The sequence below is a fragment of the Amblyomma mixtum genome, chromosome 4 (assembly GCF_055824585.1).
Source record: "Amblyomma mixtum isolate Tamu chromosome 4, ASM5582458v1, whole genome shotgun sequence".
Taxonomy (NCBI): Eukaryota; Metazoa; Arthropoda; class Arachnida; order Ixodida; family Ixodidae; genus Amblyomma; species Amblyomma mixtum.
The window spans coordinates 119,549,690-119,575,837 of NC_143015.1; the positions used below are offsets into that span (position 1 = coordinate 119,549,690).

The 26,148-nt window shown below is 47.7% G+C and overlaps 1 protein-coding gene and 1 long non-coding RNA gene across 2 annotated transcripts; one reads left to right on the plus strand and one right to left on the minus strand.

Annotated features, from left to right (window-relative positions):
• Positions 1-1,068: 1,068 nt before the first annotated feature.
• LOC149348070 (uncharacterized) lies at positions 1,069-12,897 on the plus strand. Its single transcript, XM_089541680.1, has 2 exons — positions 1,069-2,900; positions 12,594-12,897. Exons 1-2 carry the CDS (start codon positions 1,069-1,071, stop codon positions 12,895-12,897), a joined length of 2,136 nt encoding a protein of 711 aa, XP_089397806.1.
• On the minus strand, positions 3,640-5,588 carry LOC149348071 (uncharacterized). The gene is made up of 2 exons (XR_016292714.1): positions 4,793-5,588; positions 3,640-3,882 (listed from the first exon to the last, which is right to left on the minus strand). It is a non-coding gene; the product is annotated as an uncharacterized LOC149348071 (long non-coding RNA).
• Positions 12,898-26,148: the final 13,251 nt, after the last annotated feature.

Below are 26,148 nucleotides of genomic sequence, written 5' to 3' on the forward strand. Positions count from 1 at the left end.
AACGCAGGCTCTGATGACAACCAGTGGGGTGAAAGTGGCGAGCACCCTCAAAAGCGGCCATTTTATTATCATGGTTACAACATAACCTGCAGTGCCACAACTAGCAGTATGTTGCGATTCACTACGCCCCTGACACAGTTTTCCCATATGAAAAGCCTCATAGCGTTATACCCTTACGAAGAATCGCATGCATTCCTATTTTTGCAGCTTGCAATGACAATGTAGTGAGCTGGATGACCCGCTTTATTTACTGCACTCAGGACCTATTCCAGTGGCTGCTGTACTCTAACACACGAATACTTCAATGGCTTACGCAGTGTGGTATGGAAGAGTGACAGTACCTCAAGTGGCACAATTACAAACTGCGCTGCAGTAAAGCACTGCTGATTATAAACACTGCGTCGTGTCTTCACGAAGTGGTGACGATTGAAAGTCCTCACTCTGACACGGCAGGAGGTCCTCAGAGAACACAAATTGAATGATTTAAGGCCACCCGTGCCGTGAAAGCAATATTGGTCGGTGTTCTAAAACCACTGTCACCACATACTGCTCACAATATTCCATGGTAAACAACAGCCTGTTACCGGAAATTATAATTTTTTAAGGATGACTTAAAGTATATATATCTTTAAAACGTAATGATACCTTCTCTTCCCAAGCGATAAATGTAGTACTCACAGATGCGCAGCCTGTGTTCACCCCGCCACGAGACCGCGAACTCCAAGGACCGCCGAAATAATGCGATCCCCGATGGTACTGTCACAGGAATTCCCAACCTTTATCTTCCTCAAAAGAATTCTCCTCGCCACTAGCTGTTTCGAACAATTCTTTTTCCGCATGCAACATTCAGGGTGACTGCTTATCTTAAACAAGTTGCTGTTTACAAATACCGCTTTGAATGCTGAAGTCATATTTACTGTCCACAACCGATATGCTAATGAAATTGTGAAGCACGCCCCTCAGGCGCTATTACCTGCGCGCAGTGTCAGTTAGGCCTGGCAACCCTGGTTATCCCGCTACTCTGTTGCGCAGATCCAAAAGACGGACACCACAGGACGCGAAAAGGTCATGAGGCCGCCGGAGCAAGAGCACGGCCAACCAGATGTAATACTCTTGGGCAGCATCGAGGGCATCAGCGGGGGCTTCTCCGGAATCGCTCTAGACTACCGTGCCCCCTGCACTGGTTCCGACCAGCGAACCTGTCACCTCGCCCGCAGCATGTCGGCGTGGAATGAGATCCTTATTCACGGACGTCTAGAACTGCGTCATCTTCCAGGAACAAGCGGAAACCTATGTCTGTCTCGTATAGCTGGGAAACACCCACGCCCGGACGAGATTGATGAATTTCAAACTCGCCAGACTGCAACCCTTTTGTACTGGCTGCTGCATGAACACCCCTGTGTTACCTCGGCGCACGTTCATTTAGACACCCTTGGTAAGCACGCTGTAATCGCCCGTAATGCCCTTAATTTTAACACGTCGTTGAAGCAACTCAAGCTACGCTTTTCACGTTCCGACACCCCGGAACGCCTTACCGCGGCGATCTCCACTTTATGGCGTCTAGAGCAGCTCGAATGCGACTGCCTCGAAGACTGTCAATCAAGGCTCTTGGCAGCACTCTCGCAACTCCTCCATACGACCACGTCTCTCCGAACCCTGGATATATCATCAGTATGGATCGAAAGCGACCAAGCCGCACTGAAATTTTTCGCGGCCCTTAAAGAAAATTCGACCCTGAAAGAGCTTTCTTTCCGTTATGATGCGCGAAGGGCAGCATACCGCTCTGCCTTTAGCGATTACCTCCACAGCACAACCACGCTAGAGACCCTGAAGATCATTGCATCTTCTGACTCCAGCAGCTGTCAAACTTCAATTCTGGAAGGCCTTTATGCAAACGGAAGTGTCTCTACGTTCACCCTTGACTTCTTCAGAATTGATCGCACGAATACGGAGCTCATGGCAGATGTTCTACAAGAGAACGAAGTGTTACGCTGTCTCCACCTCGGACCACTAACGGGAATGGGGCAGTTTCAACCTCCCAATATAAGCGGCCGCTTTCTCGAAGCCATCATACGGAACGAAACGTTGGAAGAACTAAGCATACCGGTCCATATCTGGGAGCCGGCAGGATGGGCGCGGCTCTTCAACGCGCTGGCATATAAAGAAAAAATGAAGAAACTAACCATCCTGACATCTATGTGGAACGCTGAGCTTTTGCAACATATCTGCAGCGTTCTTAGTGGTACCGGCGCGGAAGAGAAGGTTTGCCTCGGAAAATACTACGTCGAAGGCGACATCAGCGTCGTCGAATGCAAGGCGGTTTCCGAAATCTGCTTCTTAAGCGGAACGCGAGGCGACTTGGAACGCGGCGTTCTACAGTTCCTGCCGTCTTTGAACCACATAACAACGGTGTCGGTCGCTGTCTCCAGAAGCAATTTGGCTCTTTCATCTGCCGTCGCCAATTATGTTCGAGCAACCACATCGCTTCGAGCGCTCAAGCTCTATATAACATCTGGACAGACGCCAGCTGGCGGGGCAGAAATGGGCTGGGGAGTCATCCTCGATGCACTCTCTCAAAACACAAGCGTCACCGAACTGTTCGTTTCCGTGAGTAACATATTCAGCATGGATGAGGAAGACCTGAAGAAACTAGCGGATGAAGTGAGGAAAAGCAAACGCATCCGAAGCGGAGAGTTCTCTTTTGAGATGCTCGCCGAAACTAGCGTGTTTGTTCGTCGGCTATCGATGGGCATTGGTGCGAACTACACACTGACCAGTATTCTCCTTCGCACCGGGATGGAACCGACAAGAGAGTGGTTCGCTGTGCTGGACGCCGTGCGGCGCAACTCGGACCTCGTAACCCGGGCTGCCCTCTTTCTGAAGACATCGCGATATGACAAGTACGTAATCGCCGGTTGCTGGTGGCGCTATAACGCACCTTCTCCTGCAGTACGAGAGTGGCGTCAAAAAGTTAACCTTTGAACCTATTCCACCATTACTCTTGCATTTTAGTTACTATAGTGTGGCGAATAATCACTGGATGAATAACCCAGGCAGCACAACAACATTGGCCGAACGTCGCGCAAGTGTTGGCAAAACTTGGCACGAACATCGGTCCTACACTGGCATTTGGGCCGAGCGCTACCACTTCACACATTGGCCTTACTTTCATGCCAGTTTTGGGCCAACGCTCGGCCGATCAAGCGGCCAACGCAGTCCCGATGTTCGTTCTGCAGCATGGACCAGCAAAGGTCTCATACTGGCATCCAACTTTCAAACATTGGTAGCCAAGTTTCAAACATTGGTAGCCAGCTTTCGAATAATGGTTTCCAGCTTTCGAATATTGGCATCCAGCTTTCGAATAATGGTTTCCAGCTTTCGAATAATGGCATCCAGCTTTCGAACGCTGGCACATGCAATTAACCCACTCGCCAATGACCGGCACTGTGGATAGATGTACATACATAACATTCTACCTAGCAAATATTCATAAATGAGGGTGCGAAAGAATTCCAGAAAAAAGACCCGTTTATTGCTTTGAGTTACAAGAATCACGCTTCTAGCGCACACAGGATGGTTTGCGCTACCACCAGCCACCCTGGGGAGTAAAGAAAAGGGGCCCAAGAGCATGGTGGCAGAGGCTGTGGGAAAACAATTTATTTTCAAGTTTGGTGAGTGCCGATCAGGTTGGACAAAGCATCTCGGCAAGCTGCTGCGGCACGGCTAAGGCATCCAAAAAGCGCTCAACGGAGCTGTCCTCCAGTGAACTGATCAGTCATATCCGAAGTAATCGTTGCACTCCACTTGCAAGGGGGCTGCTGGACTGCATTCAAACAAATTCCTCGTCCAGTTCTTGCACGATGGCCTCACGAAGTGCCAAGCCTGCAAAGAGATGCATGATGTCATGGTAAGTTGAATTATGGCTATCACAGAACAAAAACAAACATAACAAAGATAACACCGAATTTTGTGAAACACAGTAATCGTGAAGACACTAGCAACATATTTTACAGGATAATTTTTAATTTATTCTTAAGAACCAGCCCCACATTAGTTGCACAAAGTGGAATTTAATTTACTAAACTTCCCTTACACCAAATGGTTTAGTTTAGTTTAATGCGTACTGTCGCACTCCCAGTAAATATACTCAATGCGAGATAAGGAAATTAATGTGATATTGAAAACAGATTAATGTATTATTTTGTTTTAATATCATAACTTGTGTCTCTAAATTGCGAGGTAATTTTTTATTCCAGTAAATATGCACAGGTTGTAGCGTCTCTTCCACATGGACGTCAAAACAACATTTTTGATTAGTTTTATTTAATGGGGTCAAAAATGCGGCTTGCGACTTTTGACGAAATACGCTGAACGCAAGGAACTCAGGGCACCTTTGTTTTACCTTAGTTGCTTCGCATGCATGCTATAGTTGGATTCGAAACTGCAACTTGAAAACCACACAAAAATACTAGTCTGATAGTCCAGAGTAATGCCCTTTTTCATTGCGAGAGAACTTGGGCAAAAGCTTTAACCAGTAATTGCGGATTTTCTATTGAGTCTGCAAGAGTAGAAGGCAAAAAGAAACACTACAGAAGTATTACACATATCCTTACCAACTAGTCTGCAGTGGAAAATTAATTAAGCGGTTCTGATTTCCGTCGTGCATAAGCGGTAAAGGACATATTCCCGAATGCATCCTATCTCAATTCATATGAGTTCAAACCCGCTGTTAGCCAAAGTAGTGAATCTTTAGTGAGTTCATCTCACCAAAGACGAAAAATTAAATTCTCACCATTCGGCCACAATTCCACTGCGCACGACGTCAAGCAAGCCATTTCGCAATGAGGGTGGGTACACAGAAGTCGTCCTCGTGCTTTTTGGCTCGCTCTCTTCTCCTGCCGAAAAAATAAAGGCGCATGTAGTCAAAGCAACATTTACTACAAAAACCACTTTAACTTCCAGACGTATATCAAGATAAAAGAGTTTTAGTACTTACAAAAGATCTTGCAGGCGGTACGAACAGCGTCGGAGCTCTCCTAATATATGAGTGTGGCTTTTCGCGTGCGCAGACTATGAACGGTGCTAGCTCGAGTGTGCATGCATTTTCGTCGCGTTGGTTTGCACGTGGTTGAGCTCCGCCGTGCAGTCAAGAATGTCTTATTGTGATGAGTCGCGCGGTTCCAAGACGAGCAGTGGAGACGATGGTGTGGGGGGGTGGGGGTTGGCTGGAGGGGAGAGAGGAATTTTCCTTTACACAGGTTTTGCGGTTCCGAGAAAAGTCCTCGAGCTGAAAGGTGGAGACAGGGAGGTGGAGGAACAGCGAAGCGCGTAGCTGCGCGCGAGGGAAAACAGGTTTGAGAAAGTGACAACCAGAAAGAAAAAATAGCGCTTCGCGGGGTGGGGTGTTAGCCCGCTACCTGGAAAAGGGCACGGCCGGGAGAACAGGTGGGGAGATATTGGACTTGAAGACTTGAAAGAGAAAGGGAAAGAGGCCAAAACACGTGAAAAGGGTTTGGAATTTTTGGAGAATGAGTCACATGGCCACAGGCAGTACAGAAAGGAATATCTACAAGAAAGAAGTGGATGGGAAACACGGAAGCGTCAAAGTATTGCTACAAAGCTGCAGCAAAAGCCTGAAAATTTTGAAGTGAAAAACTTGGAGCTTCAAGATGCATTTCGCCAAAACGACTTGAGACACTCGCGTATTTTGTGGGGCCGTATGATGTGGCTTCTGTTAGTTCAAGATAGCTTAAAATGTTACCACATAATAACAAAAATATAAAGCAAAAAACATATCCAAGCAGAATGCGCGCTCTTTCATAGTTTCATGTACCGTACATGCGCCAAACAAGCTAGGTTAACATGCGTCTAACGCCAGTTGTCAGTCCATTTATTCAGTGGTCGTCGAAGAATCCTCAAATTGTTTGTTGGTGTGGAAGTTTCGCGCAAAAAAGCAAAAACAAACAAAGGCATGTTGAATTGTGGTTCGCAACTACTTTCGACGGTTTTCATCAATAAAGGTCATGTTCGAAAGAAAAAAAAAACTTGCGAGTAAATATGCAAGGACGTGAGCAAGAGCTATATTGCCCCCAATGCAAATTACGCAACAGAAGAATAAAATGGTCAAAAACAACAATTTCCAACACAACGATTTGCAGAAAAGGAAGGAAATAGCAAATCAGAAAACACGGGAAAGGCGCAATCACAGGGCACGACGTAGGGAAGCGTAGGAATCGCTTAGCACGTGTCCGCGTGCGTTTATGAAGCACCCGCCTAATATTTCACGAGCGCAACGCATAATTCAAAATTACGAGGCGACTGCTTCGTTTCTGGACGTTGCCAAAACTGAGCACAATTTCGGTTTAGCGAATGCACTTGCGCTAATCTATTACGTTTGTATCGCGATCTCCCTGAAGCAGACACCAGCTGCGCACTGCGGCAGTGAATTCCTAGAGCGAATTAAAAAAAGTGATTTTTTATTCCAAAAATTTAATAAAATGAAACTTATTTGATTTTTGTTGAAGGCACCTGTTCACAATTTTTGTTGAAGGCGTCTCGGGTGTAATCAGAACGTTAATTCTGATCAACAGGACTTCGATCGCAATTCTAAACGTATTATTGCTGCTCACTGCGCAACCAGAGTGCAGTTTTTCCAACGGAATCATGGGTAGCTTTGCTCACAAACTGCAAAAGTGTTCGCTTAAAATATAATAATAAATAAAACCAAATCTTTGAACTCGCATGTTTTAGCGCGTTCGAAAATTATGAACTGCCGATATGGTACTCGACAATAAAATTAATTTTGAACCCATTTTAATGGATGACACAATGTTTACCAACGTTTGCCAGTATACTTTGAACACTGGATAAGCGGTGGTAATCCTAGGCCAATATAGCCAGCTCCCGGAAATGGCATAGCCAATTCTGGCAAAGAGTGGAACAACACTGGCTAACATGGCCCATGATAGCCATGATTCGATGATGGCACAGCCAGCAATGGCAAACAGTGGGGCAATCCTGGCTAACCTGGCCCATGATAGCCAGGATCTAATGAGGGCTCAGCCAATACTGGTAAAGCGACGGACAACCAGGGCCATTGTTGGATGTGCTAAGGAGTGGCACAACCAATATCGGATGCTCACTGGCAACTCTGGGCCTAGTTAGGGCCACGCTTTGCCAGTGGATTTCCAATATTGGCCCGCCGTCGTGTGCTACCTGGGAACTAGGTCACAAATACTGGGACATACCTGCCTATCTCTTCGGCCTGAGAAGTACCGTGTTTGCCACACTTAACCTGGCAGCGTGCTTTTTTTCTTTCTTAACCGTGTAATATAGCAGCAGCAACCGTCTTCAGTTCAAAAATTATGCCAATTAAGGAGACCCTTTCTACTCACACTCTGAGACCTTTCGGTCCTTAGGAATGCCCTAAGAACTCCGCTATTTGGCTTAAATGCAAAGCACTTTGCTTGCCTACTTTTCGCAAAAACTGTACCTCCACTCGGCCTCAACGAAGTTCACTAGGTCTAAGCGATGCTGTTTCTGTACTACTCAGGTTTCAAATGCATTCGGCGCACCTTCCACCTATACGAAAAATGTTCTCTCAGGTCCCGCCACTGTTTCCTGATAGCTTCTACCATGTGTCTCTGAGCTCCTTTGTTCATGCTCCAACACTTAACACCGAGCACTTACCCAGGCAGCACAACAACATTGGCCGAACGTCGCGCAAGTGTTGGCAAAACTTGGCACGAACATCGGTCCTACACTGGCATTTGGGCCGAGCGCTACCACTTCACACATTGGCCTTACTTTCATGCCAGTTTTGGGCCAACGCTCGGCCGATCAAGCGGCCAACGCAGTCCCGATGTTCGTTCTGCAGCATGGACCAGCAAAGGTCTCATACTGGCATCCAACTTTCAAACATTGGTAGCCAAGTTTCAAACATTGGTAGCCAGCTTTCGAATAATGGTTTCCAGCTTTCGAATATTGGCATCCAGCTTTCGAATAATGGTTTCCAGCTTTCGAATAATGGCATCCAGCTTTCGAACGCTGGCACATGCAATTAACCCACTCGCCAATGACCGGCACTGTGGATAGATGTACATACATAACATTCTACCTAGCAAATATTCATAAATGAGGGTGCGAAAGAATTCCAGAAAAAAGACCCGTTTATTGCTTTGAGTTACAAGAATCACGCTTCTAGCGCACACAGGATGGTTTGCGCTACCACCAGCCACCCTGGGGAGTAAAGAAAAGGGGCCCAAGAGCATGGTGGCAGAGGCCGTGGGAAAACAATTTATTTTCAAGTTTGGTGAGTGCCGATCAGGTTGGACAAAGCATCTCGGCAAGCTGCTGCGGCACGGCTAAGGCATCCAAAAAGCGCTCAACGGAGCTGTCCTCCAGTGAACTGATCAGTCATATCCGAAGTAATCGTTGCACTCCACTTGCAAGGGGGCTGCTAGACTGCATTCAAACAAATTCCTCGTCCAGTTCTTGCACGATGGCCTCACGAAGTGCCAAGCCTGCAAAGAGATGCATGATGTCATGGTAAGTTGAAATATGGCCATCACAGAACAAAAACAAACATAACAAATATAACACCGAATTTTTTGAAACACAGTAATCGTGAAGACACTAGCAACATATTTTACAGGATAATTTTTAATTTATTCTTAAGAACCAGCCCCACATTAGTTGCACAAAGTGGAATTTAATTTACTAAACTTCCCTTACACCAAATGGTTTAATTTAGTTTAATGCGTCGTGTCGCACTCCCAGTAAATATACTCAATGCGAGATAAGGAAATTAATGTGATATTGAAAACAGATTAATGTATTATTTTGTTTTAATATCATAACTTGTGTCTCTAAATTGCGAGGTAATTTTTTATTCCAGTAAATATGCACAGGTTGTAGCGTCTCTTCCACATGGACGTCAAAACAACATTTTTGATTAGTTTTATTTAATGGGGTCAAAAATGCGGCTTGCGACTTTTGACGAAATACGCTGAACGCAAGGAACTCAGGGCACCTTTGTTTTACCTTAGTTGCTTCGCATGCATGCTATAGTTGGATTCGAAACTGCAACTTGAAAACCACACAAAAATACTAGTCTGATAGTCCAGAGTAATGCCCTTTTTCATTGCGAGAGAACTTGGGCAAAAGCTTTAACCAGTAATTGCGGATTTTCTATTGAGTCTGCAAGAGTAGAAGGCAAAAAGAAACACTACGGAAGTATTACACATATCCTTACCAACTAGTCTGCAGTGGAAAATTAATTAAGCGGTTCTGATTTCCGTCGTGCATAAGCGGTAAAGGACATATTCCCGAATGCATCCTATCTCAATTCATATGAGTTCAAACCCGCTGTTAGCCAAAGTAGTGAATCTTTAGTGAGTTCATCTCACCAAAGACGAAAAATTAAATTCTCACCATTCGGCCACAATTCCACTGCGCACGACGTCAAGCAAGCCATTTCGCAATGAGAGTGGGTACACAGAAGTCGTCCTCGTGCTTTTTGGCTCGCTCTCTTCTCCTGCCGAAAAAATAAACGCGCATGTAGTCAAAGCAACATTTACTACAAAAACCACTTTAACTTCCAGACGTATATCAAGATAAAAGAGTTTTAGTACTTACAAAAGATCTTGCAGGCGGTACGAACAGCGTCGGAGCTCTCCTAATATATGAGTGTGGCTTTTCGCGTGCGCAGACTATGAACGGTGCTAGCTCCAGTGTGCATGCATTTTCGTCGCGTTGGTTTGCACGTGGTTGAGCTCCGCCGTGCAGTCAAGAATGTCTTATTGTGATGAGTCGCGCGGTTCCAAGACGAGCAGTGGAGACGATGGTGTGTGGGGGGGGGGGGGGGGGGGGTTGGCTGGAGGGGAGAGGGGAATTTTCCTTTACACAGGTTTTGCGGTTCCGAGAAAAGTCCTCGAGCTGAAAGGTGGAGACAGGGAGGTGGAGGAACAGCGAAGCGCGTAGCTGCGCGCGAGGGAAAACAGGTTTGAGAAAGTGACAACCAGAAAGAAAAAATAGCGCTTCGCGGGGTGGGGTGTTAGCCCGCTACCTGGAAAAGGGCACGGCCGGGAGAACAGGTGGGGAGATATTGGACTTGAAGACTTGAAAGAGAAAGGGAAAGAGGCCAAAACACGTGAAAAGGGTTTGGAATTTTTGGAGAATGAGTCACATGGCCACAGGCAGTACAGAAAGGAATATCTACAAGAGAGAAGTGGATGGGAAACACGGAAGCGTCAAAGTATTGCTACAAAGCTGCAGCAAAAGCCTGAAAATTTTGAAGTGAAAAACTTGGAGCTTCAAGATGCATTTCGCCAAAACGACTTGAGACACTCGCGTATTTCGTGGGGCCGTATGATGTGGCTTCTGTTAGTTCAAGATAGCTTAAAATGTTACCACATAATAACAAAAATATAAAGCAAAAAAAATATCCAAGCAGAATGCGCGCTCTTTCATAGTTTCATGTACCGTACATGCGCCAAACAAGCTAGGTTAACATGCGTCTAACGCCAGTTGTCAGTCCATTTATTCAGTGGTCGTCGAAGAATCCTCAAATTGTTTGTTGGTGTGGAAGTTTCGCGCAAAAAAGCAAAAACAAACAAAGGCATGTTGAATTGTGGTTCGCAACTACTTTCGACGGTTTTCATCAATAAAGGTCATGTTCGAAAGAAAAAAAAAACTTGCGAGTAAATATGCAAGGACGTGAGCAAGAGCTATATTGCCCCCAATGCAAATTACGCAACAGAAGAATAAAATGGTCAAAAACAACAATTTCCAACACAACGATTTGCAGAAAAGGAAGGAAATAGCAAATCAGAAAACACGGGAAAGGCGCAATCACAGGGCACGACGTAGGGAAGCGTAGGAATCGCTTAGCACGTGTCCGCGTGCGTTTATGAAGCACCCGCCTAATATTTCACGAGCGCAACGCATAATTCAAAATTACGAGGCGACTGCTTCGTTTCTGGACGTTGCCAAAACTGAGCACAATTTCGGTTTAGCGAATGCACTTGCGCTAATCTATTACGTTTGTATCGCGATCTCCCTGAAGCAGACACCAGCTGCGCACTGCGGCAGTGAATTCCTAGAGCGAATAAAAAAAGTGATTTTTTATTCCAAAAATTTAATAAAATGAAACTTATTTGATTTTTGTTGAAGGCACCTGTTCACAATTTTTGTTGAAGGCGTCTCGGGTGTAATCAGAACGTTAATTCTGATCAACAGGACTTCGATCGCAATTCTAAACGTATTATTGCTGCTCACTGCGCAACCAGAGTGCAGTTTTTCCAACGGAATCATGGGTAGCTTTGCTCACAAACTGCAAAAGTGTTCGCTTAAAATATAATAATAAATAAAACCAAATCTTTGAACTCGCATGTTTTAGCGCGTTCGAAAATTATGAACTGCCGATATGGTACTCGACAATAAAATTAATTTTGAACCCATTTTAATGGATGACACAATGTTTACCAACGTTTGCCAGTATACTTTGAACACTGGATAAGCGGTGGTAATCCTAGGCCAATATAGCCAGCTCCCGGAAATGGCATAGCCAATTCTGGCAAAGAGTGGAACAACACTGGCTAACATGGCCCATGATAGCCATGATTCGATGATGGCACAGCCAGAAATGGCAAACAGTGGGGCAATCCTGGCTAACCTGGCCCATGATAGCCAGGATCTAATGAGGGCTCAGCCAATACTGGTAAAGCGACGGACAACCAGGGCCATTGTTGGATGTGCTAAGGAGTGGCACAACCAATATCGGATGCTCACTGGCAACTCTGGGCCTAGTTAGGGCCACGCTTTGCCAGTGGATTTCCAATATTGGCCCGCCGTCGTGTGCTACCTGGGTAGGGGTAGTGTTGGGATCGACTCTAGATATGCAATCATTTTTGTACTCTGCCTTGTTTTACTGTTTCGGATCGCTCTTAATCTTCTTTTCTACCACCACGCACGTTAAAGAACCCCAGGTGGTCGAAATTTCCGGAGCCCTCCACTACGGCGTCTCTCATAGCCTGAGTCGCTTTGGGACGTTAAACTCCATAAACCAACCAACCAAGTTTTCTTAACGCTTGTTTAGGACTGCTATATCATCACATTTAGTGGACCCTTTACTGCATTTCTTTTTGAACTAAAACATATCTATGCCTTCGGAACTGGCAAATAACCTCGCATACCTCCACGGCAGCAACGCTCTGCAGCATGGTCTAGGGAATCATTTTGTTGTAGATGTGTTCTCACTGCACAGCTACAAATGAGGAGCATCTATTTATAGCAGACATTCAGATGTTTTTATTTTGCTTTGACCTTTTTATTATTGCACCGGTAATCTGATTTTTTGCCTTAGCCGAAGCGGTGTCTTGATCTCTCTAGAAAGTTTTTACAGCTTCCAAATACACAATGAATTAATTTCCACCTTTTTTATTTATTTATTTATTTATTTATTTATTAGTACCTCGAGGGCCCATAGAGGCATTACATGAGGGGTATGTCCTTTTGTCCTTTATTAAACCGTAAGGAGCTAACACTTGATATTTTTAGTAGTTTCTCATCACAATATTGTCACTACAATGCAGACACTGCGCCTCAGCCCTCGAGCCGGTCGCAAGACACCCTTCCCTCCTCCAAGAATTGGCTGAGCTATTGTCCGTCAGCAATGCTGAGGCAGCGGCCATGGTTCAAAGCGCCCTCCTCGCCTTCGAGGACATGGACGATTTCATGCGAATCACTGGCGTCGTCAAGGAACGAGTGGTATGTCATCCGCGCGAAGCCGGTATCACCCAGCTGGACGAGCTTAACGCGGACTGCTGGCACCACGTGAGAAAATACCTGGCCCTGGAAGACATCAAGGACCCTGTCCGCCGTTTGGACGCACCGTAATCAAGTTTCACGCAGGAATGCTTTAACTACAGAAAAATTTCCCGCGATACGGTGCACCATTAGTTCTCATTACCTTTTTTTTCCTCTAGTTATCTCAGCCGGGAGTTGACCATTAAAGTATAGCTACATGAGCTAAAATCTAGTTTCCTATGCTCTTAGTTTATCAACGTTAAGGCAACTAGGGACTCTTTAATCCTTTGGATGGCCACCTCGACTGCAATGAAGGTTGACTCTCACACCAGACATCATATTCTCTTGCCCTTCTCATAAATGATAGTGTGCCCAAATCCTGTGGGTGCAAACTGAAACTAGTCCCAGTCATACACCCTTTATTTACGGGCCACAATCTATAGTTTAGTTTGTTCATTAACGCTTTATTTCAGTCAGTATGCTCCGTTAACCCCCTTAAACGCACAATCTTCATTCCGCACCTGCGACAGGACACTTTCTGGGGCACGTACGCAGAGTCAACAAAGGTGTCAGAAAAATTGCTGGTGCCTTGTCTGAAAACTTTAATTTAAATATATGTCCTATGATGAAGAACAGGAACTGGGGCAGAAATGTTTCATTTCAATTTCTGTACCTGATTAGACGTCCAGAATTCCTAGAAGTGCCGTCCTGAGTCCCTTCTAGGATGCGAACCCAACCAGACAAAATTCCGTCCCATATGCTATCGTTCCTTGCGAACAGCTTAAAAAGACTAATAGCGCATAAAATGAAGCGTGAACAGGAAAGTTGAAACTGGAACAACTAAATGAGTAATTTTCGTTGAGAGAAGCTATATAGGGCAGAACTTATCTGAAAGTGGGCGGGCGGGGGAGAATGATAACAGACTGCGCCTTTACTTTCTCTCTTTCGTCTTTACCCGTTTCAGTTTTCCTGCTCCCATTTTGATTTGACGGTAACAGTGCATGCGCAAACTGACATGCTCCATACCGTATGGTTTACATGTTGAAAAAAACTACCAATTCCTTAAAGGGGTAGAGACACCACATTTTTGTGTTGTACCTCTGGGTTGTAAATAATGCGTAGCGATTCAATGAGCATGGAACACCATCTTAGAAGCATGAACTCGCATTATATAAATAATAATCGTATTATTTGTACCTAGCAGTTTCGGTTTCGGTTCGTAGTTGCCAGGTTTTGTCAGGCTCTTGCATGACGTCAAAAACCAGGCAATGCGTTGTCACGTGGGTCCGGAAAGCCGTGACGTCGTGTAGGCATGTCGTCTGCTTGACACGCACGTGGTGCGCGTAAACACGGAGAGCCGGGCGGAGGGCAAGTCGCAATGCCGAATAGCTCCGAGTCGGAAAGAAGAGTTTTATTTCGGCGAAGACACCGATTGTGAGGAATCGCGGGATGACGCAGACGAGGAAGGAGACGCCGCGATTCGAACCCCGACAACCACTTCATTTTTGATCCGCTGGCCAGCGATTCCGAAGAGGAGGCAGGCGTCAGGCCCGACGTAGCTCAGATTGTGCCAGCGAACGCCGAGCCGTCAGATGGTAAAGGCGCGTTCACACTAGGCCGACGATCGGGCGATTTCAGTCTGGCGATGGTCGGCGGCAGCGATTTTCGTGCCGTCGACGCGTCTGTCACACTGCGCAGACGCCGACCGAGCGCCGGTCGTCGCCCGACGAGCGCATCGCCGAGATAGCAGCCGTCGGCCGACCCGTGTGTCACACTCTGCCGACAACAGCGCCGACCTCACGCCGACGTTGTCCTATCCCGACAGCTCGACGCTGCTGCTCCATGCGCGCTGCTCGTCTGCTAGCTCCGTTGCTGAAGGCGTCGTGGAAATCGAACTTATCTTCTATTATGGGACGAGTTCGCACTAAAGCGATGTGAAGAGTAGGCCTTTTATTATAGCACAGTCGACTACCAAACCGCCGTCAACTACAGCTTCTAAACGAAATCACCTAGGCCTAGCGACGACTAGGGTAGCCTGGGACCAGCGCGCAGTTCAGGCGCGTTCACACTAGGCCGACGGGACCCCGATTCCGACGGTCGCGTCGGCCAACCTGGTCGTTCCCCGACTAGCCAGTCACACTGCACCGACGACGACGACGACGACGCCCCCAACGACCAAGCGTCGTCCTAGTGTGACAACGTCACCGACCAAAGATGCCGACGAGACCCGTCGGCCGAAGCGTCTTGGGCATATCGGTGGCCGAGCGAAAACATTCGCCGACCAAAAGCGAGTACCGAGCTCACAGCGCGAAATGCAATTATGTAGACAAAAAAAATTCAGGGGCACTTTGACTGTCTAAAGTGCGTAGAGGCGAAAGCGTTTTCCGCACCACTTTGACTGCTTCTGTGGCACTGGTGGCGTCACATATAATTGAGTACTAATTAATAAGTGATGACAAATCACAAGTTAATGGTTAATTACTGATTAATGCCTGAATGCTAATTAACTGATAATTAATGACGCTTAATCTTCGCCTTTAGGAGTGGAACGTGACAGCGTGTTGTAGCGCTGCCAAAGAGTCCACGGAACGCCACCACCCGTTCGGCGCGATGCCTTGCCGTTTGAACGCAACTTCGCGCCCTAATTGACCCAACGCAAACACGCATGGAAACTCAAAAACACCTCCAAAGAGCAATACACAGCTTTCAGGGCAACACAACTCAATTGGCGCACAAGCTCCGGGACCAGTACTTGTGCACCACACAGGACCCCCGCGGGCCGGCGTACTCTTATGCAGGTTCTGAGAACGTTGAGCTGGATTAACCGTTCCAGCTCCACGACCTGAGGGCGGCCCTGGCAAAAATGAAACGCGGCACCGCTCCGGGTCGGGACAAAATTACAGTCAAATTGTTAGCCAACCTCCCCGACCTGGCATACCTGTCTTTATTGAATTACATTAACTCAATCTGGCTTGGGGAAGTGCCACTCCCCATCGAGTGGAAGACCGCCCTGGTCACCTTCATTCCTAAAGCTGGCAAGGCCATCAACACGGACAACCTCCGCCCCATCTCTCTGACTTCCTGTGTGGGCAAACTCATGGAGACGATGGTACGTGACAGGTTGTCCGAGTTCATGAAATCCAAACACCTTTTCGCAGACACCATGTTCGGGTTTCGCCCACAAAGATCTGCACAGGATGTCCTGCTACAACTAAATCGGGATGTCCTCGACCCCGTCGAATGCCCTCACAATGACAAGGTCGTACTCGCCTTGGATTTGAAGGGTGCATTCGACAACGTTACCCACGAGATCATTCTCACCCACCTCTCTCAAACTAACTGCGGCAAAAACGCCTTTCAATACATTCGGCAATTTTTAACCGACAGACAATCTTACATTCGAGTCCAGGATAAAGAACATGGCCCTTTTCATTTAGGAACCAGGGGTACACCCCAGGGCGCGGTGCTGTCTCCCCTGTTGTTCAATTTGGCTATGATGCGCCTACCGGCCCAGCTGGGCGCTGTCGCCGGTGTGCAGCATGCGCTGTACGCCGATGACATCACCCTGTGGGCTACACAGGGTTCCCTTGGAGACATTGAGGCCAACCTGCAGGAGGCGGCGACCATAGTGGACCGTTATTCTCGCCGCTGCGGCCTCCAATGCTCCACCCAAAAGTCTGAATTTGTGCACATACGCCCCTCACCAAAATGCACAGCCAAAATTTCATTGTCTCTTGAGACAGGTCCAATTCCTGAAAATATCGAAGTCCGGGTACTGGGGCTCTTCATACATCAAAACAGACGGTCAGAAACAACATTGGCCAAACTCCGTCAGGTGGGGGACCAGGTGGGCCGCTTGGTCCGCCGGGTTTCTAACAAGCGCGGGGGGTTACGATGTAAGGACGCCTTGCGGCTGGCGCATGCATTTGTAACCAGTCGAATTCTATATTCGACTCCATACCTCCACCTGCGGAAGCAAGACGAGGATTCACTCGAAGTCATCCGCCGCAAAATTATTAAGCGAGCTCTGGGCCTCCCCGTGAACACCTCCAACAAGCGCCTCCTGGGGCTGGGCATGGTGAACACATTTCGGGAGCTCCGGGAAGCCCACTTGACCAACCAATACACACTTCTCTCAAAGACATCGTCGGGTCGCCGCCTGCTTGCCCGACTGCACATCCAACACACCACTCTTATGGAAGAGCGCGTACATACGTATTCCATCCCAGTGGAGATGCGCCCTCCACGTGCGCCCTCTTCCCGCGAACATGAACCGTGAAGACCATAATGGCCGGCGCCTGGCGCGGGCGGAAGCCCTGGCCCGCCACTATGGATCGAAACCCGGCGTATTCTACGTGGATGCCTCCGGCCCCCACCACGGGGGATGGTACACGGCCGCAGTCATCCACCAATCCAAAACTGAACGGCCTTACTTTCCGAGCCCGTGACATAACACACGCGGAGGAGGTCGCCATTGCGTTGGCTGCATCTGATTCCAATTCAAAAACAATTATTTCCGACTCGCGAGGGGCATGTCGGAACGTCGAGCAGGGCTGGGTACCATATCTAGCCTACCGCATTCTCCAAAACAGCGTCTACACCGGGGACCCCGCGCACCGGCGTATCGTTTGGGCTCCTGCTCACATGGGCCTTGAGGGAAATGAGGCAGCTGACGCCGCCGCCCGCGCGCTATCTCACCGGACATTTCCCTCCGACCCCGACGATCAGGAACTCGAATTCACTCCCGCTTACTCCTTTAAAGACATTGTTTTACATTATCAATCTGGCCATGGTCTTTATCCCCGCCCGTGTAAAGGTCTCTCAAAGGCGGAGGAGCGGCTTTTGCTTCGCCTGTATACCAATACTTTGCTGTGCCCGGCAGCTCTCAAACACTTCGACCCTTCTTTCTCGGGCAGCTGTCCGCACTGTGCGGAGAAGTCTTCGGACATTTACCACATGGTGTGGGCCTGCCCCTCCAACCCTGCTATCCCCCCTCACCCCAACCCAACCCGGGAGGACTGGGAGGCGACCCTGCTCGGCTGCTCTGACCTGCAGGCCCAACGGGCCTTGGTCGCGCGAGCCCGGGCGGCGGCCGACGCCACTGGGGTCCCGAACTAGGGACCTCCACCTAGTACTTGTAAGGGCTGGCCCCCTCTGGGTCAGCTCATGCAATACCTCCAGTAGTGCATGTGTAAATAAATGTTTTCCACCACCACCACCACCACGCAACGCTTTTTGAGGAAAGGAAATGGCGCAGTAAATCTCTGTCATCTCGGTGGACACCTGAACCGAACCGTAGAGGAAGGGAGGAAGTGGGAGTCAAAGAAGAAAGACAAAGATGGCCCGTAATGAAGAAAATGAAAATTGTATTTGAGGAAAGGAAATTACGCAGTAACTGTCTCACATATCTCGGTGGACACCCGTCCAATTTTTTTTACTCCGTCCCAACGTTTTAGTAACACAAAACGCCATGCGAGGTATCATTTGTCAGCACGCGGATCAGTGCGCAGCTTTCGCTTTCTGCGCTGATTTTTGACAAATCTCTCGAGGTGATTTGCGTTTAAATTAAGATAAGGACTACAGCCTTTGTTGTCTCTGATCAAAAATAGAAGCCGATTTCGTGCATTTATCAACTCCCCGGTCGGGCGTGAATATATATAGACGCATACTTGAACAACGTAATAGAGAAGGTAATTTTTTTGAGCGGGCCAGTTGCTCGTGCCGTGGCGAAATAAGTTCACTCGAAGAACCATATGCCAATTACTGCTTAGTTTGCTACGTGTTCAGTTAAGTTTTTCACTCGTTCAATTAGTTTTAGAAAGGCGAGCAAACTCTCTGGACCATACGCATATGTTATGCGCGTTAAGGAGTCTTCGTGAAGCAATACACCCTACGTATAAAAACTGAAGTGCGAATGCTTTATTTCTTGAGGATTCCTATACCTTCCATATCTGCGGCGACGAAAATCTAAAAAAAAAAGAAGCGAATAATATAGCTACTTTATTATGAAGGAGGGACGCATTTCTAAGCTAGAAAGTTCGTGCAACAGTGTTCTGAAAACGCTTCAGGCCATCAGATTTTATTATCGTTGTGGCAAGCTTCAACAGCTTGCTTCGCAACAAAGCCATTTGTCCAAGTTCGGGAGTAAGCTAATTAAGTTTCGGAAGCAGCCGAACATGCTAATTTCGCCCCTGCACACACAACTTGACCAGCGTATCGAGTCCGTGCAGGCATCTACAACTGTACGCTCTAGCCGCCGCGGTGGCTCAGCGGTTATGGTGCTCGGCTGCTGACCCGAAAGACGCGGGTTCGATCCCGGCGGCGGTTGAATTTCTTTGGAGGAGAAATTCTAGAGGCCCGTGTACTGTGCGATGTCAGTGCACGTTAAAGAACCCCAGGTGGTCGAAATTTCCGGAGCCCTCCACTACGGCGTCTCTCATAGCCTTAGTCGCTTTGGGACGTTAAACCCCATAAACCAAACCAAACCAGCTGTACGCTCTTTCTCTAATCAAGCCGCCGCGGTAGCTCAGTGCTTATCTGAAAAAAAAAAACTGCGTCTTTGCTTACATTTTGAATTATATATGCCCACTTTCCTCTTGGTAATATCGATTGACAACATCGCAATACTCGCTTCAACTGCGTCTTAAGCAAGACGCGGTTTCAACGAATTGCGGCGAAAATCAACCGACGCCGGGCTCTGAAACGGTGACGTTGAAAACCGCAGATGCGCATTGCACATTACAGTAAAGGAATCGAATTACGCAGCTGGTCGAGGGTCTTGTGTGATTATACTGCAATGCACGAAGCTCCTGGCGTCGGCGCGAACGAAAGTTCGCACTATCATAGAATTTTGTCAACACACGTGCGCACTCACCGCAAAATAACCGCTCGCTACCCTACCAGATGAATTCACGTCCACCTGGGAATAAAATAGCCATGATAATGCATGATGCTTGAACTGGTGCTTTAATGCGAGCATTAAAACGACAACAGCACACAGTCACGGTTCGACTTTCCAACCCACTTTCGAGTGCCGATTATTGCGATCATCAGCGCCAGACTTCAAGCGAAGCTGAGGACGCGGTAGGAGTAAGCTGGCGCTTATTGAAAGCACCTACATTTAGTCAAATATCAGCTGTGAAAACAACGCAGCAGCTGAAGCTTGCCTGTTGAAATTCCACTCGCAAGAAGAAAGTACGCATAGCAAACGATGCACCAGCTCGACGAGCTCGACCGCGCCAAGATGGAAACCGGAAGTTGTGGGCGCGGTGTTGCCAGACCGCCAAGCAATTTCGCATATCGTCTATTACACTGAAGAAACTGAAGAGCATGATGACCCTGAAAGCCATTCTAAGAGGTGAACTACAAGAACAACAACTGACAAAGCAATTATTCACTCTTTCGTTGTAAGGCTTCAGCAGCAATTTAGGTGCACAGGTAAAAAGGTTATCCTAAAAGCTTTAGAATCGTATCCTCAAACCACGCCTCTGTGTAACTGTATTAAGCACGGATTTGTGACAATGAGCTGGGTCGCTTATTGCGCTCTGAAGCAGCTTCTTCAGATGTCTTTGGTATGCCATTTGAAAACAAGGTGTGAACTCAAAAGGCAACAGAACGCTTGACATAATTTTAAATATCAATGAAGAGGCTCTTTGTGGATTGAAGCATAGTGGCATATTGGTGTTCTCAAGAAGGCCCTCCGAAATGTTAAGGAATGGTTATGCGACGGATGCTGAAGTAGCGCTATGCAGGTGCCATGGAAAAAAAAAACATCGCTCGCTGGCATCAGCGAGGCTATACGTTCCTGCGAACTTCAAGTGCAGTCAATATCTCGTGAATAGTATGATTTAATGCATAATACTTCAACAGCGTTCCTTGAGTGCTTGATTATAGGCTATTTTCTAAATGATTTATGCAAGGTGTTGCAGGGTGCTTGGTCATTATCTTCTCGTGCTGCCTTTCTTTGGTCCAAGTAGAAGACAGCAGACACGTATTTGCCTAGAAAAGAGGTAAATGTTGGTGGGTAAGCGCAGGCTTTCGGAATGATCTCCTAGAAGCGCTGGACTTCTAAGAAAAGGGGGCACTTTGACTGTCTAAAGTGCGTAGAGGCGAAAGCGTTTTCCGCACCACTTTGACTGCTTCTGTGGCACTGGTGGCGTCACATATGTAATTGAGTACTAATTACTAAGTGATGACAAATCACTAATTAATGGTTAATTACTGATTTGTGCCTGAATACTAATTAACTGCTGATTGATGACGCTTAAGCTTCGCCTTTAGGAGTGGAACGCGACAGCGTGTTGTAGCGGTGCCAGGGAGTCCACGGAACACCACCACCCGTTCGGCGCGATGCCTTGCCCTTTGAACGCTTTTTGAGGAAAGGAAAGGGCGCAGTAATTCTCTATCATCTCGGTAGACACCTGAACCGCACCGTAGAGGAAGGGAGGAAGTGGGAGTGGAAGAAGACAAAGAGGGCCCGTAATGAAGAAATGAAAATTGTATTTCAGGAAAGGAAATTACGCAGTAACTGTCTCACATATCTCGGTGGACACCCGTCAGAATTCAGGGGGGCACTTTTTTGACCTCAAGTGCGGTCACTGATGTGTGGTTAAGATGTTAAGCTTCGCCTCCAAGAGTGGAACGCGGCAGCGTCTTGCAAGGCTTCCAGGAATCCATAGAACGCCATCGCCCATTCGGTTCTATGCCTCGCTCGTCGGTAAATTTGTTTTTGAGGAAAGGAAATGTATCTGTCTCTCATATCTCGGTGGACACCTAAACCTCGCCAGAAGGGAAGGGAGGAGGATGGGAGTGAGCGAAGACACCGTATTCACTAGACGCACCTTTGTTCTTCCCAAACCATCGGGCTGGCATGGCGGAGTGGATAGCATGCTCGTCTCACACTCCGAAGACCGGGGTTCGATTCCCGAGCTCGACCAATTTCTTACTCGGTTTTATTTATTTATATGGCCTGACTAGAAAAGTTAATTAGGCTAATTGAGTAATTCAGCAATTAACTAAGCTCAGTCCCACTTACTTGGAGCATCACTATGCGATCCCTTCAATTGGTTGCCTGGTTACTAGCCGAAGTACAATTGGCCCCGTTTGAAATTCGCGCACTGTGACGTCACGACCGTTTCGACCAACTGAAAAGCGTGACATTTCTGTCGACAACTGCTGCTTACAACGATGAGACATTAAAGGCTTTCGCCTTAATACGCCTTGCTCGTCGGTAAATTCGTTTTTGAGGAAAGGAAATGTATCTGTCTCTCATATCTCGGTGGACACCTAAACATCGCCGTAACGGGAAGGGAGGAAGATGGGAGTGAACGAAGACACCATATCCACTAGACGCACCTTTGTTCATTCCAAACCATCGAGCTGGCACGGCGGAGTGGTAGCGTGCTCGTCTCGCACTCCAGAGACCGAGGTTCGATTCCCAAGCTCGGCCAATTTCTTACTCGGTTTTATTTATTTATCTGGTCTGATTAGAAAGGTTAATTGGACTAATTGGTCAAGTAAGCATTAACTAAACTCAGTCAAACTTACTTGGAGCATCACTACACGATCCCTTCAATTGGTTGCATGGTTAGTAGCCAAAGTACAATTGGCCCCGTTTGAAATTCGCGCACTGTGACGTCACGACCATTTCGACCAACTGCAAAGCCTGACATTTCTGCCGACAGCTCCTGCTTACAACGATGAGGCATTAAAGGCTTCCGCCTTAAAAAAACGTTCCACCGTGACTTTCTCACTTTCTATGCTCTACACAGTGATGCGCTTAGCGCATACAGCGCGGTTACTTGGCTTTGGTGACTTCAAAATGGAATCAAATATTTGTCTGAGTGTCTCGTCGTTGCTTTTTGCCATAAAACTTTAAAAAAAAAGCAAAGCGCGAACAACACATAGTCTTAATATGCCAGGTATATACACTGCAGCACTCTTCACTAAGGTCGCCGCGCACAATTTGAAATGTTCACAACCGTTTCACGACATTTAAAGAAATAAAATGCTGCACTTCGGTTTAGTGTTTTGCAATTGTATACTTCTGGCTGTATTTATTGGATGCCCAGCACTTCTGAATATTAGCACAAGGTAAACTCAGCGGTATGACTTGGCGCGATTCACTCGATGTTGGATTTTCCACAAAAAGGGGGAACGTGTTTAAGGGTTTCGTGCCCACAGTTCGTTCGGGTAGGGGTTTGCGTCGCGTGCCCTACTGCAAGACGGTTGGTGCGGAACTTAAGGCTGTTTTCAGTATTGGTTTATGTAGGATGCTAAGCAAAATTTTTCGCAGCCATGTTTGGTGCACTATCCCCTTTGCTACAAGTGATAAGCCTCTTGACTGAATTTTAACCTTTGCTTATTGTCACAGATTACTGTATAGCCCCGCAAACAGTTGTACACTCGCCTTAAGTCATCCTGAGCAGACATTGAAAACACTACAGGAACTGCAACAGAATAATAGCTTCTTCTTTTTTTTTCACTTCGTCGCCAGATATGTGATAACATAGCCGTGAAAGTTTCAAGGCATGCGTTAACTTCACGGGTCCACCGTACTTGCATTCCACTTACAAGTTAGGTTAGGTTAGACTAATTTACGCCTACAGGAATTAACTTCCGGATTACGAGTATGCGTTAATAATCATTATCAGCCCTAGTACGCCCTCTGCAGGATCAAGGCCACTTCCATATGTTTCCAATTAACACTGTGCTCTGCCAACTGCGGCTACCTTATCCCCGCAAACTTCTCAATTGCGAGAGGAACAGCCGACTGTATTCGCACCAAGCGCGCGCTGTGACCTTCGCCGCAAGCTAGTTTTCCCTCTGCAGTTTTGTGGTCAGTCGCTTCCTGGAACCTGCTTCCACCGCGCTCTTCTGAGCAATATGTTTCCAGTTCTACAGATCCGAATTTACTTCTCTTTTCATAACACGCGTACGTGATGCCCACTATATCTACAATTTGGTCACCACGAGCATTCGAAACTTTCTGATTGAGTGCTAACTGCAGCGAAAAAGGAATCTGCCAGCGGCTCCAGGCAAGCCTCCTCCAACCCCGCAGCGTCCCAAACTGCCTTCGCTGTCTTATTTCGCCGTCCGAAGTTCTGGCTTGCTGATCCCTCCCTCTGAATAGCGCGTCAGCAGCCAGTTTGTGACGTCTCAAATCGCACCGCAGACTTCTAAGTTTCACCACGTTGTGTCTGCGCTTCCTCGGGATGTTACCGCTGAGACCAGCGACCTCATTCTAGCTGCACCCAGACAAACCCCTATGACAATTTTAGGCCTGAGCTCCTCAAGCGGATTTCGTCATTGGAAAGGTACAGGCTCCGGCAGCTGCTCTCATCCGAACAACTCGACGTTCGGAAGCCTTCACAGTTTTTGAGCCGTTTTCAGCAGCTTCTCGGTGACAAGGCAGCTTCTTTCGATCAGTCTACTTCGGGAGCTCTTCGCGCACCGCCTGTCTTCCACAGTACGCGTGGCGCTCGTCGCTGCCCATGAGTTGTCCTTGGAGAAGCTCGAGCAATTTCACGATTCCGTCAAGGGTGTCACCTCGTCGTCTATTTCTTCGATTGCCTCTGCTCCCGCAACAAATGAGGAATATCACCCGTCGCCACCTGGCCTTCACGCACTTCGCGACGACTTCCACAAACGTGCAGATCGCTGCCCTGTTTGTACACTATTGACCCTCGTCACGCCGCCATTCCTCTTCCCGCCGCCAATCCTCATCTTGATCACCGCGACCCGGCGAGTGCTGACACCACCGCACTTTGAGTGTAGCTTCCCTGAAGTGCACGTCTTCCTGCACTTTCTCGGAAAATCCAGCTCACCACTGGAAGCGGCTAGTGGTGGTGGTTGAGCAAGCAGCCACTTATTCTTTGTTTTGCACAAGATGTCCGGGCTCCAGTTCCTCGTGGACACCGGAGCCGAAGTTGGCGTCATCAAATCCTCGTATGCGCTGATGAAAAATCGACGTTTGGCAGTCACACTGCAAGCAGCCAACAAGACCATCATTGTGACTTACTGTGAACCAGCTCTCACTTTGAACATTGCGGTCTGGCGTCTTTTCCGTTTGGTTTTTCTCGTATCGGACCTGGCTTACCCCGTTCTCGAAGCAGATTTCTTTCGTCGGCTTGACCTTTTGACCTGATCGTGGACGTGGCCCACACGCGACTTGTTGATGCTAAGACACACCTCGAGGTGCAAAGTATTACGTCAACACTCGTCTTAAGCACTGTTATTAGCAGAACACTTTGATGGGTCTATGAGCAGCGACGCGGCTTAATTCCATGCTTGCTTCACCCGTATACCTTCTTGCGGGCTGTCACGCGCCGCGATACCCATCACTTTATCACCACAGGCTGTCCACACTCGTCCACGAGCCTTGCGCCCAATAAACTCAAGTTTGCTCAGTCCGAATTTCCACCCCGCCTTGCCCTGGCCTCTTGGTGTATGTGGCGCAGCGCACTTCTTCATTGCACAATCTTCGTGCCCCGCATCCCGTCCCTCCTAATTTGAAGACGGCGACAGATGTATTTACCGCGAGGCAGTCCGGAACATACTGCAGCGCCCTTACGATGGTCCTCACGGTGTCATCAAGCGCAGTGACAAATTCTACATGCTCGATTTGCTCGGTCGCCACGATTCTCTCTCTATTGACTGACGTATAGCAGCCATCGGCGAAGACCCGCTGCTACCTATCACTACCGACTGCACCATGCAACTCGTCTTCGTTTCCGCCACTTCGTCGCGCTCTCCGACCCCTGCCACTTCTACAACCACTGAACAACCCTAGGTATCGTTCAGGCTCCCGACTCTTCACCAGGCTCCTTCACTAGGCAGGGTCCTATGTAGAAGCAACATCGACACCGGTGACGCGGTGAAATAGGCGACGAGCAACCGTTCGTGTATACGTCGTGAGCGAGTGGAAGACGAGAGGAGCAGCGGATCTTGTTGGCGCCGATGCGCGCTGCAACCTTCACCGCACGCTTCAGTTTTCCCTCTGCAGTTTCGTAGTCAGTCGCTGCCTGGAACATCTTCTCGCCGTGCACTATCAGTGTTTGCCACCGCACTATTCTGACCAATGCATTTTTAGTTTGGTAGATCCGAATTTACTTCTTTCTTCTCACATCGCGCTTTGTCGCCTGCTACGTATGCAAAAGTTGTGACGTCATCGATAAAGAGCGCCCACAGATCAAGAGAAATTCTTAGCAGATCAGTGCGGCTATTCCCATTGCTTTGGCGAACATAACCCAACAAACTTTGTTCCTTCGCTATAACTTGCTTCTGCCGACCCCAACGTAATGCCGACCTAAATGTATTTACGGAAAAACTATATGGCGTAGC